General features: G+C 43.4%; 1 protein-coding gene across 6 annotated transcripts in view; it reads left to right on the top strand.

Moving 5' to 3' along the window:
* Positions 1-14,996, top strand: part of USP15 (ubiquitin specific peptidase 15) — an 829,830-nt gene that overhangs the window by 667,616 nt on the left and 147,218 nt on the right. For all 6 annotated transcript variants that reach the window (XM_086919102.1, XM_086919100.1, XM_086919101.1 and 3 more), the window contains one exon: positions 7,822-7,971. In XM_086919102.1, coding sequence (XP_086775228.1) covers positions 7,822-7,971 — 150 coding nt within the window. The remainder of the gene's footprint in view (positions 1-7,821; positions 7,972-14,996) is intronic.

Raw genomic sequence — 14,996 nt, 5'->3', positions numbered from 1 at the left:
GGACGTAGTGGGCGAGACTTTGGGAACTGACCTGTCCATTTGTATTTCGCCTTTTTCGTCATGGAATTTATTAATTGAGACTGGGTCATTGAAGACGTGAGGGATGCCTTGCGAGAAGATCCTGAATCTTGCTGGTGCAATGAATGAGCCTTGTAGACCAGCTGCCTTCATCTTAGGTCGAAGGTTTAGGAAACCTTTGCGTGTGTCGACAGTTAGCTCTGAATAGTCCTGTGAGATAAAGATTTTTGAGTCTTTCCAGAGAATGTGATTGTACTTTCTCATGTGGTTCAGAATAAGTTCTACATGCTGGTACCTTAGAGGTTTGCATACTATGGGACACAGTGACTTGAGGTTTAGAGGTCTTCAAGTTGGGACCCTATGGGCCCTGACAAATTTCAGCTCTCTGTCAAATTTTAAGTTGGTGGCTTGGGTGAACGATTTCTCTAGAAAGGCGATGCATGATTGGGCAGTATTTTATTTATTTATTTATTTTATTTTCAAAGTTTTATATAGCGCGAACAAGATCTTTGCCGATATCAGAGCGCTTTACAGAAAGCAGGGGTAAGGGAGCAGACATTTTGCTACAGTGAGGGTAATAAGTAGTGCGTGAGTGACAAAATAAGATCGCAGTCAGATACGAGCATAATACATAATACATGTAGATAATCAAATAGACAGCTAATACAGAGTCGGTGTAAAGTCTTAGATCGGGCCAAAATAGAAATCAGGTGTATTTCACCATTAGGATGGCTTTCACTTCTTTCTTAAAAAATGCAGTGGAGGAAATCAGCCTCGTTTTGGGAGGGAGTGAATTCCAGATCCTGGGTGCCATTCCTGAGAAGGAGCGTTTGTATGTTTTTGTTTTCTCCTTATGTAATCTTCGAGGTTTCAGGAGGAGATTTTTTGAGCTTCTATTGGTTCTCGAGCCTCCTGATACAGTCAGCTTTTGGGTGAGGTAGTTGGGTGACTTGTGGTGTACAGCCATGTGTGTCATGCAGGCAATTTTCCAATGTATTCTGGCTTCAAAAGGCAACCAGTTCAGGGATCTTAAATCAGGGGAAATATGCGAATGTTTTCTTGATCCAGTGATCAGTCTTGCTGCAGCGTTCAGGGAGGCTCTTAGTGGTGCGGTTGTAGAACGGGGGAGTGCGCTGAGAGCCACAATTCCGTAGTCTATGCGTGGGATGACTAGGGCTTGTACTGCGGTTTGGAAGTCCTTAGCTGGGAGGAAGGGTTTAAGTTTCCTCAAAGTGTTGATTTGGAAATTAGCTCCCTTAGTTGCTTTGCCGATATGCTGCTGCATGTTGAGATTGGCGTCAAGTGTGATCCTTAAGGATTTCGCTGAGTCCACGATGGTGGGTTGGATATTGAGTGCGGTTAGGTGCTTGAGCCAGGATTGGGTGGTGGAGATTTTTGCAGGTGAGATCAGAAGGAACTCAGTTTTCTGCGCATTAAGTTTGAGGTTATTATCGGCCAACCATGATTGAGTGTTTCTGAGCGTGGAGTTCAGAAGTTTAATGTCTTCCGGGGATTCTAGTTTGAGGTAGAGTTGAGTATCATCAGCGTACATGTGAAAGTGCACATTTGATGCTTGAAGCAATGTGGTGAGTGGCTGGAGTATTGGTTTACATCATTGAGGAGTTCGCATTTTATATGATCAGTTTTTTGCTTAAAGAAAGCTGAAAAGTCTTCACAGGATGGTATGTTACTTGTTGTGCTGTTAGATTGTAGAGGTTGTTCCTTGGTTTGAGTTTTGACTAGTTCAAACAGTTTTCTTGGTCGATTTTATGCTTGGTCGAGCTGGAGGGTCCACCGACTGATCCCATTATAAACCTCATTTTAAATACAGCGAGCACTTTTAGATTAAAAGTGTTCAGAGCTAGAGAGGGAATTTAGATTCATCCATTATTTTACTTCCCGTCCCTGGAAGCTACTGTGACTTTACCCTTTTTGGTCACTCATTTTGAGCAGTGCTACAGCAACACTCAGCAATCACTCCTCTATCAAAGGTATTTTAATGATTGCTACTTAGCTGTGGAACTGATGAGTTTCCATAACTCCATGTGGAGTTTACTTTAGTAAAGAGCAAGATTTTCGGCGCTCTTAAGATACCTCAATGGGTTCTTTAATTAGGATTAGGCTCTATTAGCAAATCAGTGGCAAATCTTTAAGGAACACTTTAATGTATGCTGTTACTGATCAATCTACTATTTTACATTTCCGTTATCTGGACTAACGGAAATAAAGACAACAAAAACTATACTAATCCAAAAGATTAAGGGTTTGGAAACTTCAACTTCAGCATGGACTGAAAATATAGAACCAGACTCTTTCATGTTATGACGGGTAACTGCTATTTCGTTATGAATGATCTCAATGTTTGTTTTGGTGGATTTGGATAAGTCATGGACATCAGCAAGTTTCTTTAAAATCATTTCCATTGTTACATTAATGTCCTGTTTCCCTTTTGTTGAGGAGTCAGGAAGCGGTGGGCCCACTTTCACTCTTTTAAGAGATTGTTTGCTATCCTTGTCCGCCATTTTAACAGTATATGTGCTTTCGGGGAGTATGACGCTGATCGAACAGAGCGTGAATAGAACGTAGGTAGAAAGGAGTTGATTATACAGGTAATTGAGCCAGATATTGGTAACTCTTGTTGATTTTACTTGATGTCTTGTTGTTAAGCAGTCTTGTTGATCTGTTGACTCATGTTGAATTCACTTGAATTCAGTAATTGTGATGTTGTTTCCTTGTTTCGTAATCTTATTTGTAATCTTATTGTCTTGTATTGTCTTATTGTCAACTGTTGTATCCAGTAAGTATCCTTGTTGTATTTCCTTGTTGTATTTCACTTAATGTAATGTTTCATTTCTGATGTTGTTTCCTTATTTCGTAGTCTTGTTGTCTGTCGCCTGTGCAGGTCGGACAGGTTGGACAACTTGTGGTCGCCTGTGCAGATTGATCAATATTTCAGTAATGAGCAGTTTAGTTTAGGGTAGTCAGGGCAGTCAAACAACCAACATTTTGGAAGCTGATCCCTGGGAAAGGATGATCACCATAGAACTGAGCTTACCCCTCATAAATGTTGATGAATACCCCTCCTAAATGTTAATGAAAATCATACCTGCTGTGTGCTTTTACATGACCTGTGATATAGGGGTTGAGATTTTGATTCCGATAGGCAGTAATTAGGCTCTTAACGATGTTCACTGTGATACATGCAGCTAAGCAGACACCACCTTAAAGAAAGGCAAAGTCAGGCAGCTAAAATAGGACGCTTGAGTGAACACTCAATGGACAGCATTGTAGATCAGACCAAAGATGTCAAGATACACACACTAGCCTTGTTCCTTGTCCGTAATAGTGGATGATGTGCCTTTTAGGACATTGAGTCGAGAATAGAGGTGATGCGGGTTCGCGTTGCTAAGCGGCTGCCATTTTAAGCACAGGCTGTAGGTCGCCGGTAACCTTCAGTGGGAATAATAGTGCCTTCTAGGTCGGGAGCCCCGCATAACAGGAGACAATGTGAGTGTATTGAGCACTTGCTCTTGAACGACAGATTGGTGGGGATTTGTGAACGTGCTGCTATCAGGCTGCCATTTTGGGTCCAGGCAAAAGTAGAACTCCGGTCAGCTACACGCTGACCATTTCACAATATTTACAACAGATTTTAATGTGAGATTAGTCAGGATCGCCAGAGTCAGGGTCGGGACTGCCGTCTGCGACTGTGTGAGCACTTATTCCTGGAAAAATGGTTGAGACGCAGGTGCGATGTTATGCAGCTGCCATTTCGGGAGTAAGCGCTGAGATGCGAGGCCTCCGGTAAGCTTTTACCTCGTGTATTAACACTATGAATGCGAGAAAAAAACGGTTGGGGGCATCGTATCTATACGAGAGCTTATAAGCGCTTGCTTTTGGTGCAGAATCGGGGGGCACGCGATGCTTGAGGAGAGCCCCAGAGGATCATGTGGATTGCTGTCCTACCTGCAATGTCGAACCTGGCCTGCTCATATTTCGCCTGAATCCTCTGTATTTCTGAGCGATACACGGTTCATATGGTGATCCGCTGCATTCTTGTTTAGGGGACCACCTTTTCCTCTAAGCTACGTCCCAAAACACTGTCGATATTAGGGGTAGTGTATTCCTCCGGAGTGGAGCTGAACACTCACGCCGCCATCTTCCTCCACATTCAAGCCACGCGAATACGGCATAGATTTATACCGTCTGGATTGGTGCTGGCCAAACGGAGGTTGGTTATACACTAGACGCAACCCGCGGCCTGATGAGCAGTAAATAGCTGGCGGGCCTGCAGGATTGAGGAGTGGCTGAAGAGAGATGTTTGCAAGCTGTGCGCATGGATGATCATGCTCAATGTGAAGTATGGGCGGGTATGTTGACACGCCTGTCAGAAATAGATTAGCTGGCACCTACCCTCCCAGTCAGTGCAGGGAATTCAGAGCTGGGCCGAATTTGGAGCCTGAATGAGTGGTTGGGTTCTTAGTGTGCTCCGGAGAGAAAATTATGGTATGCTTGGGGAGCTGAGGCCCCGATTGTGTGCCCCCTCACCTGTCCCTGCAGTTGATTCATTTCCCCCCCCACTAATCCCTTTAGCCCCCCCATTGCTCATCTTGAAATATATTTTCCTTGATCTTCACACACTGTGTCTGGGTGGGAGGCTGGGGAATGCCTCCCTACGTAATACACAGCCGCCTTGCTATTGTCATGCTACTGTTACTTTCATGTTTGATTTACATGTATTGATTGTAGTTTTTCCAAAATGTTCATGCCATACATTTGATTGTTTAATCTTTGTGACCAAGTGGGCTGGTGTGCCAGGCACGGTAGTGTCTCGAGGTTCATGTTGCCGGAGCTTATCTCATGTATATCCTTTTCTATCAAATGCTAATAAAGAAATGTTAAAAAAAAAAGACCTGGAACTTCTAGCCGTTCACTTAGCACTAAAGGCCTAACTCATCTGATAAGCAAGGTCTTTCGTTTCCAGATGAACATTATGACAGCCAGTACCTTCATAACTAGATTGGGGCACACTCTAAACAACTGTCTCTGCAATCCCAGAGCATTAGATGTTTGGCTCTCTGCCACAAAATACATTTGCTAGTGGAGTACTTTCCGGGGTAAACAACGATTTTGTAGACCTCATCAGCAGGATACAGCAGCAAGTCCACAAGTGGAAACCCCACCCGAAAGTCCTTCTTCCTAATTTCACCTATGGGGTTTACCACAGATAAACTTATTCGCAACAGCAGAAAAAGCAAAACAGCCTGTCTTCGCCTCCAGTTTCCCACAGTACAGGGGAAATGCACTTTGGATGAATGAATCAGGGATATTTGCATACGCTTTTCTGCCTGTTCCCCTTCTTCCATTTGTGGTTTGGAGGCTTAGGCATATTTCTCTCACTGTCAATCTAGTGGCACCCACATGGGCCCGCAAGTCCTGGCTCACAATTCGGTTCAAACTCTCAGGTTCCACACTAGAGGCATCCCAATAAGCCAGACCTTCTCACACACAACCATGGAAACTTCAGACACCTGAACCCTAGACCCCTCAACTTTGCGATCTGGCTCCTGAAGTCATAACATTTGGTTTTCTTAATCTTTCACCTGAATGCACAAGCATTCTCAAGTAAGCGTGCAGATTTAGCATCCGAGCCTGCTATGTGGCAAAGTGAAAAAGATATGTATCACTCAACGGATACTGAACCTTTTAATGCCACAGTACAGGACATTGTCCGTTACTTACTCCATTTGCAGGTTTCTGGTCTAGTCTTTACTTCCATACAATTACACCTGGTTGTCGTAGCTGCCTACCTTCAAAATAGACACATCTCTTTTTTTCAGGATACCAGTCAATAAAGCTTTCATGGAGGGCCTCAAGTGGATCATTCCTCCCAGGTCCCACCAGCACCCTCATGGAATCTCATTGGCCCTCAATTTGAGCCCCTCCGCTCTTGCACCCTTCAGTCTCTGTCTTGGAAGGTTCCATTTCTAGTTGCTATCCCCTCACTCAGGTGTATCAGTGAACTATAGGCATTAACCCTGGAAGAACATTTCTTCCAAGTACATAGGGATAGGGTTGTCCTCTGCACCAATCCAAAACTCCTACTTAAAGAATTATCTAATTTCTAATGTAATCATTCCAATGACCTTCCTGGCTTTTTCCACAACCTGATTCAGTTGTAGAACTGGCTTTCCATTCTTTGAATGTAAAACAAGATTTCATGTACTATGTTGACAGAACCGGGCCATTTTGGAAGACAAAACAACTTTTTGTTGCTTTCTCCAAACCCTACAAAGACAAGTCTCTATACAAGTCAGATATTGCCAGATGGATAGTTAAGTGTATCCAGACATGATAAACTAAAGCTAAGAGGACTCTTCCCACTCCTCCTTGGGTACACTGTGCTTGCAAGATAAAAGCCCCTATGGCCTTCCTGGGGAACATCCCAATAGCTGACACATGCAAAGCAGCTACCTGGTCTACTCCACACACTTTCACGAAACACTACTGTGTGGAAGTTATAGCCCGCCAACAAGCTAATGTAGGACATGCAGTTCTCTGTACAATTCTTCAATCTTCTGCAACACCCACAGGCTAGCCAGTGTGTTTTTGAGAGTACTGCTGTACAGTCTATTCACAGCATACATATCTACGGCCACACATGCATCGAACTTAAAATGTTACTTACCCTGTAAGCATCTGTTCGCGGCATGTAGTTCTGTAGATTTACATGCACCCAGCTCTTCCCCGGGCACCTGTGATCGTTGCAGTATCTCTCACTATCTCTTTTTTTCTTCTTAAGAATGGTCATCTCTGTAATTATCGCTTCACATTCCATCCTAACCTCTGTGCTGGGAAACAACCCAGCAATGAGTCAATGACCATGCCCATTCTAAACAAGAGGAGGAGTCAAAATGCCTCGAAACGCGAAAGACTTTGAATAAAAACAACTCGCACACATCCGGGCACAACGCTAGATGGCAGGATTATGCACAGCAGATGCTTACTGGGTAAGTAGCGTTTTCCTTTAGTTATTTTCCTTGGAGCACAGTTTTACAGCTAATTTTTATGATCTTTCCAAATAAAATAATCAAGTGCTTTTCATCCATTGTCGTTTGGATGAAAAGGCAGATTGAATTGTTTTGGATCACTGCAACTCAGAGGTAATAGAAAGGAATTCATTTGAAATATTATGTACCTGCCTTTTGCAGGTGACAAATTTTCTGGGGCTGGGCGAATATTAAATCTTCCATCCCTTCTCTGCTTGTCGGCTTGATTGTCCTGAGCTCACAGGAGAACCAGAGGTTGGTGTTTGCATGGCTGAAAAAAGATTCCTTTTCTGTATGAAAATTGTACCACTTTAAATATGTCTAAGTCCATCGTCTACACATAAATATATACAAATTCTCCTTCCCACTGCTTTGATTTAGATTTGAATGGGTCAGAATTTTACTCATTTGTTTTAGAATCTGTGTTAAAATGAACTAGTGTATTGTCTTCTTCAGCAAAATGTATGTTTGGAGGGACCAAATAATGGAGCAGTAATGCCTCCTTGTAATTGCTTTGGTGTTAAATAGCCTGTGTAGTTGCCATTTTTTGCAATGCTCCAAATTGTCTCAACCTATAATGCTTGCAAAATATGTATTTGTTTGTTTAGACTATTTATCTTGAGGAATGTTCTGAATTGGTTTAAAAAAAATTGCAACCACAATTGTGCATTAACTTTATAAAGGTTTCCTAGTGCAAGATTCTGTGCTTGTTTTGTCTTTCTATTTGTCTATAATAATGTTACTTATATTTTAGGTACTGTCCAAATTGTAAGGAGCATCAGCAGGCAACTAAAAAGCTTGATCTCTGGTCTTTACCTCCAGTGCTTGTGGTCCACTTGAAACGCTTTTCCTACAGCCGATACATGAGAGATAAATTGGACACCTTAGTTGATTTCCCCATACTGTAAGAATAAATTACATGCATGCAGTAATTAATGTCTAACCTGCAATGTTTTAAAAAAAATATTTGATAATATTAAATTGGCGTGGAGTTTATGTTGTCATTTAAGCACAATGTAACAGTTGTTGAAAGAGTTAAGGATTTAATTGTTACCACTTTTATTCCAAGGCAAATTACAAGTGCCTTCCTCCATGTACACTGTTTAAAATTTCGGTGGGGGAGAGTGGAGGCGCAAAGAGCTATCCTCTCAGAAGGCGATGCACTAAGGTGGTTTAGTAGACTTGCCATCAGTCTTGCAGTGTCCGACCATACTCCCCTATCATCCAACATTCAACTCACAACTTGAGAAAAAGATATGATCTGGATAGTCATTGAAAGACAGTAAACTATTTTTATCCTATTTTACCGCACTCTTGAGCGGGGCTGACATTTGTAGACCATCATAGCGGTTTAAGCGCTGAGTGAGGTTGTAAAGTAAGATTGGAATAAATGACCTGCATTAAGAAAATTGATGCATCTACAGGATGTGAGGAGTTCTGGTGTTTGATGGGCAGCAAAACATTAGGACTGAAGTAGGCCTGGGCGGTAAATTCCGTTCCATTTGCGGAATTTGGGTAATTTCGCGTTCTACGGAGAACGCGAAAATTCCCAAAATTCTGCGTTCCGTGATTTCTCGAAATTTTTTGCTTGTTTGCGTTCTCAAATGCGTGTTCGCGAGATATTTCTCCCTGAGCACGCAAGCAGCGATTGCGAACAGTAAAAAAGCTTCGCGGTTAAGCAATTCCGCTTGTTTGTGGAATTTCTGCGTGTTCGCTGAGATTTTTTACCGTTTCGCGGAGATTTGCGTAATGCGATTGCGCAAATTCCGCCCACCCCTAGACTGAAGTAGAGCTAGAGTAATGGGAGACAAGGACGTGGCCTGCTGCCTGAAGCTGTCAGACCCACATGACAAGTCACTCCTAGATGCTGCAGTGAAGGTCCTCTCTGAGCTCTGTGGTGCCACGAGATGGAGAGTTTCACAGGCGGAAGGGCCTGGAAGGATCGACTCGCCTTGTGCCAGCCAGTGTATGGCTGTCATAGGATTTAAACACAGTGACTTCCGCTTGGAGGTAGTGCTAAGTTCTGGCAGGTGGAGACCCTTCAATGTAACTTTATTCTAATTGGCAAACCTCTTTCAGTTGCTGTAATAAACACTGAACTGCTTATTTCTGTGCCCTCTTCCTTGATATTGATGGGTAAACACTGAAAAATGTCATAATTAGTTAACCTGGATGAAGATTGTACTAGCCAAGGGGGGTTTACATGAACAGAAGCTGGGAACATTTAAGTGAGATATGACAGCCTGGATAGGTGACTCACGGTGGCAGCCACTTTGAAGGCTAGCCATATAGAAGGCTCAGAACTAAAAATGATGGACATGTGTATTAATTAACAGCAAAGGACAAATGTACTATAAACTATTGTATGGGACCAATTCGAAGCAGATGGAGAAAATTAGGGGGTGTAATTCACAAACACCCTGGGAGGTTAGTGATACCTGATTATGGGGTCTAGGCTTATCACGGACTGTGATGAGTAATAGCTATAGTATCACTTTGGAGTAAAAGCTCAGGGGCTTTGCAGGCTGCTTGATCCCCAATCAGTATTTGAGATTCTTTTTTCCCATGTACTGTAAGGGTATTGAGTATACTGTGGATTAAATGGGCAGAGGGGCTCAGTATCAGTCTAATATCCCTTCAGAGGCAAAGCACTGTGCAAAGATGCAGTTCAAGAGTGCAGAAGAGCATGGTACTCCAAAAAGCAAAGATGACTTTTAGATTAAATCATTGCTGTTGAGCATGAGATGAAGACTACAAACTATAGATGGAAAAGCCAATATATTTAAAAGAGACTGTATAGATTCCTTACTTTGGAATTACCCCCAGGCATCAGACTGGATCTGGAAAAATCTGTTCGAGGCATGTGGGCTGCTGAGTTCATATCTTAGCATAGATCGCCGCCTAGTGTTGGGTCCGGATGTTTGCACTTTGTTGTCCTGGAAGACTCTTCGAAGTATCACGAGATAGGTGACTCCTCCCCTGGACTACAGTGCGCATGGACATCTTCTCCATCTTCAGATTGTTTTTTTCCGCCATTGGGTTCGGATGCTATTTCTCAACTCCAACTTCGGAACCAAAACTTATCCACTGTCTAAGGCCAAAAGGCCTTCTACTTCAACGGTATTGTTCTCGTTCGGTACCCCTTGACTCGATGAGACTTTCCACCTCGATCCGGTCGTCGACGCAGGTCGTTGGGCCTTTTCGACGCCACTTGGGCCTGCTGCCGATGGAAAAGACCCCCATTTAAAAGGTGCCCACAATGTCACTCCAAGTTCCCACTTACTGATAAACATACAGTATGCAACAAGTGCCTATCTCCCGAGCACAACGAGGAAAGCTGTCCAGCTTGTGCTCAGTTCCGGTTGAAGAAAACTATCCGGAACCGAAGGGCCGCTAGACAAGAGATGCAGCGGAAGGCACCGGAACCGGAGAACATTTTCGAAGACGAACATGACCTCCCAGAAACGGCGGACTCCGACCTAGAAATTGTCACCGTAGAAGACCAGTCGGACTCCGATGACCAGATCACACCGGGGCAAACCGTGAGTACCAAGCCCCCCTACCGTGCTTCTATCTCAAGACAAGGCTCCGGTCGAAGCATCGCCTAAAGGCCTTAGCCGAGATCGACAAACTCCTTCAGAGACCCCGCCTTCCGGCTCGGCTCCGAAGACCAAACCCAAGCCTTCCGATACCCCGGGAACGAGCTACACTCTTGCCAAAAAGGCCGCCGAACCAAAAAAGATTGTCGAGCCGAAGAAAATCGTCGATACAAAAAAGTGCGTCGAAACAAAAAGGGTTGTCGATCCCAAAAGAATAATCAACCCGACAAAGGCCGTCGAGCCGAAAAAGAGTGTCGACCTCCAAAAAACAGGTCACACTAAAATTCCTGTTGACCCGAAGAAGGCAGCTGAGTCAACGAAAAAAACGGTCGATCCGAAGAAGGTTATCGATCCGAAAACACCAGTCGATCCGAAAAAAGGTATTGAACCGAAAACACCAGTGATCCGAATAATGTTATCGACCCGAAAAAAAACGGTCGATCCGAAAAAGGTCGTCGAACCAAAGAAGGTCGCCGAACCAAAAAAGGCAATAAAGCCAACAAAAGACGTCGAACAAAAGGGAGTCGCAGACCCAAAAAAACGTCACCGACCCGAAAACAGCAGTCGAGCCAAAAAAAGCTCCACAGCCGAAGGCTCTCGAGCCAAAGACTCATAAACAAGTGACTAAGCCAAAATCATCGGCGCCAAAACCACGGACAGTTGAGGAAGAACTTTTCCACCCTGATCCAGTGGGCGAAGAACAACCTAAACTGTATATAGACCCTGAAACAGCATGTATAACAATTTACCACAGGAAGAAGAGACCATTGGACACTGACACTTCTTCCCCTGGCCCTCCAAAAAAGAAAGACTTTGGAACATCCCCTTCAAGGCCTTTTACTCCTCCTCTTTTCTATCCTAACATGCCTTTTGTGCCTTACTCTCCTACATCAGGTTATGATGAGGCAGAAAACATAGAAGATCCTCAAGATAATTTTGTAGACACTGAGGATTAAGATATAAAAGATAACACATGGGATGACCAGAATGATCTGTAGTGTAGTTCCTATTTTCCCTATAGGCCCTGCGCATTGGAATAACATAAACAGCAGTGTAGACGTAGAAGTGCGGTCTTCCAGGTCTCTACTGACTATGCTAAACTTAATTGGGTTTGTTACCAACTAGCTCAGAGGTCACTGGAAACTTTCTTGACTGAATAGGAAGTGATCAGCTTCCCTGGCACAGACAAGAAGGGACTCAGTTTTCCAACAACCGCATAAACATGACAACTTTGCTCCTTAGAATAAGAGTCAATCTCTAGAGTTGTGTGAAACAATAGACAGTTATTTTACTCAGTCAGTTGTGCAGATTACTTTCACCAAGATGCAGAGAATAGAGAGACGGGCGTTTTCAATAAAAGGTATTATTTATTGAACAGTCTTTCTTCTCATGCAAGAGAAATGAATTGCCACAATTGCAAGACTTGTTATTATAAAAAGTGCGTACAGTAAAATGAGAATTGCGAAATAATACTGTAAAAGCATTGATATGGTTTCTTAGCCATACAATGGTTAAAATGAATAAAATATATACATTCATATATACATTTAGCTAACGTACTCAACTGGTGCTTCTAACTACGCCTACCCCAGTGTACCTGACCTAAGCCTAATACTCGGGAGGGAGTAAGTAAGTAGCAGTTTAAGTTAAGTTGGTTTTGCCAAGGTTTGCTTCAAGAATTCTCTCTAAGGGTTTAGTCAACACCATACCTCTGGGATAGAATGTTGGAGGTCTTGTATCTCCTTTCAGGACTCGATATCCCAGTCACTCGCAAGAGTAGGCTGGAAACGCCGGAGCTGGATTTTCTCGGCAAGAGAAAAGACAGCGTCTCTCTCAGCGCGTCAAGGAGGAGGAGGGGCAGCGTCTGTGGGCTGCTTGCATCTGCTGGGCTCTGCAAAGGACAGCTGTTCTGCTCCTGTATTCACCACACCATCGTTGTCGTTGCGCCTGCTTAAGGCAACGTTGTAATATTTATACCTGAAAGGTGCCTTGTTTGACGTAAGTTTTTGGACATAAGACGTCAATAAAGATGTCACTAGGAAGTGATCTTCCTTTCAGTGCTCATTAGAATTCGATTACTAATCAAAACATAGCAAGCGGGGCTTTCCCAGGTTGCTGGGTTTTATCTTGTTGAAGAACTCGGAGTGTAATCTAGGACTCTAAAATAGTGGCTTCTGCTTTGTCATGTACTGTAATGAGCTGCAGAGGCGAGTTTCTGAAATATGGCTCTGATCGTTTATGCCATTATAGGGGTATGAATGGATTATAGCCGTATAGGGGCATAAGGTCACAGTATTGATCGGGGTCCTAGATTAGAACACGACAGATCCTTATGATACATACGACCCACAACCCATCCCTGACACCTCCTACAAAGCCGTCGCCTACTGACAACACCATTGTCTTTAACCAAATAGTGGATAGGGCAGCTAAATATGATAATGTAGATATGCACATTGACCTAAGGGCATGTATGTGTGTCACATGGCACACAAGCCTGAATCAGGGGTGCAACAGGGTGTCAAAGTGACACCCTGTCCCCCTTGTCAATTCGGTAATTTTACCGAATCTGTATTTACCGATTCTGTAATTTCCATTGGTTCCTATGGGCCTCAAGGCCCATAGGAATCAATGACAATTACCGAATCGGTAATTACCGAATTCTACAGATTCGGTAAATTAATCGGTAAAAATACCTACATAGCATTTACCGATTTGTAAATACCGAATCGGTAAAATTCGGTATTTACGAATCGGTAAATGCCATTTACCTACATCTGGCCCCTGGTGTTGCCTACATCTGGCCCCTAGTGTTGGTAGACAGTCGCACTTACAACTCTCTACAGTGGTGGAACCCACAAAACCTTTCCAAGGGGCGACTGTTCCAAGAGCCAGCTCCACAAGTAATATTAACAGCAGACGCATCACTAACAGGTTTGGGAGCCCACCTACTTCCATATACAGTTCAAGGGCTCTGGACAGTCAAGCAAAAGACACTGCCTATAAACCACTTGGAGTTGCAAGCAGTATTTCTAGCAATGAAAGCCTTCTAGAAATACTTGTACAACAAGGCTGTGTTAATCCGGACGGACAACATGACAGCCATGTACTACATCCAGAAACAGGAAGGGACACACTGTCCGCAGCTGTCTCACCTAGCACAGAGCATATGGAAGTGGGCAATTCCAAAAAACATCTTTCTCATGGCAAACATCCTCCCAGGAATAGACAATCAGATCGCAGATCTTCGAAGCAGACACAGCTAATAGATACATGAATGGGAGATTCTCCCTCAAGTTCTCCAACCATTCTTCCAAATGTGGGGACATCCAGAGATAGATCTGTTTGCCACAAAAGAAAACTCAAAATGCCAGTCCTTTGCCACCAGGTTACCACACCCGTTGTCACAAGGCAATGCGATATGGATAAACTGGTCAGGCAGATTTGCCTACGCTTTTCCACCAACACCACTGATTCCATTAGTGGCACGCAAACTGAAGCAACAGTCACTCACAATGATCCTGGTTTCTCCCACATGGGCAAGACAGCACTGTTACACGACGCTCCTAGAACTCTCAGTAGTTCCTCATCAAAGACTGCGACTATCGCCACAGCTACTAACTCAGAACCATGGAGAAATCAGGCACCCAGATCCCAGTCAGATGAACCTAGCGATCTGGCTCCTGAGGTCTTAGAGTTCAGATATCTTAACTTGCCTCCAGACTGTATGAACATTATCAAGGAAGCAAGACACCCAACTACTAGAGCATACTACGCAGCTAAATGGAAAAGATTTGTAATTTATTGCAATAATAACCAAATCAATCCATTAGATGCCTCCATCCAAAACATAATCTGTTACTTGTTACATCTGCAAAGATGCAACCTAGCATACTCTTCCATAAGGCTACACCTTGCTGCAATAGCAGCATATCTCCAAAACAGACAACACGTGTCCCTGTTCAGAATACCACCTATCAAAGCGTTTATGGAAGGACTTAAAAGAATTATCCCTCCAAAACATAAACCTGCGCCAGTCTGGAACTTAAACGTAGTACTTACCAGACTTATGTGGTCACCTTTTGAACCACTCCATTCATGTGAATTTCCATTCTTAACATGGAAGATGGCATTTTTAATTGCCATTACCTCCCTCAGGCGAGTGAGTGAGCTACAAGCACTAACCATTCAAGAACCTTTCATGCAAATACACCACAATAAGGTAATGCTCCGTACTAACCCCAAATTTATGCGAGAGTTATATCCACTTTCCATATCAATCAGTCAATAGAATTGCCAGTTTTCTTCCAAAACCCGCAGTCAGTGACTG

Source organism: Lissotriton vulgaris, chromosome 1_1 (assembly GCF_964263255.1).
Source record: "Lissotriton vulgaris chromosome 1_1, aLisVul1.2, whole genome shotgun sequence".
In the NCBI taxonomy this organism is placed as follows: domain Eukaryota; kingdom Metazoa; phylum Chordata; class Amphibia; order Caudata; family Salamandridae; genus Lissotriton; species Lissotriton vulgaris.
This window is presented reverse-complemented; position numbering and strand designations above follow the sequence as displayed.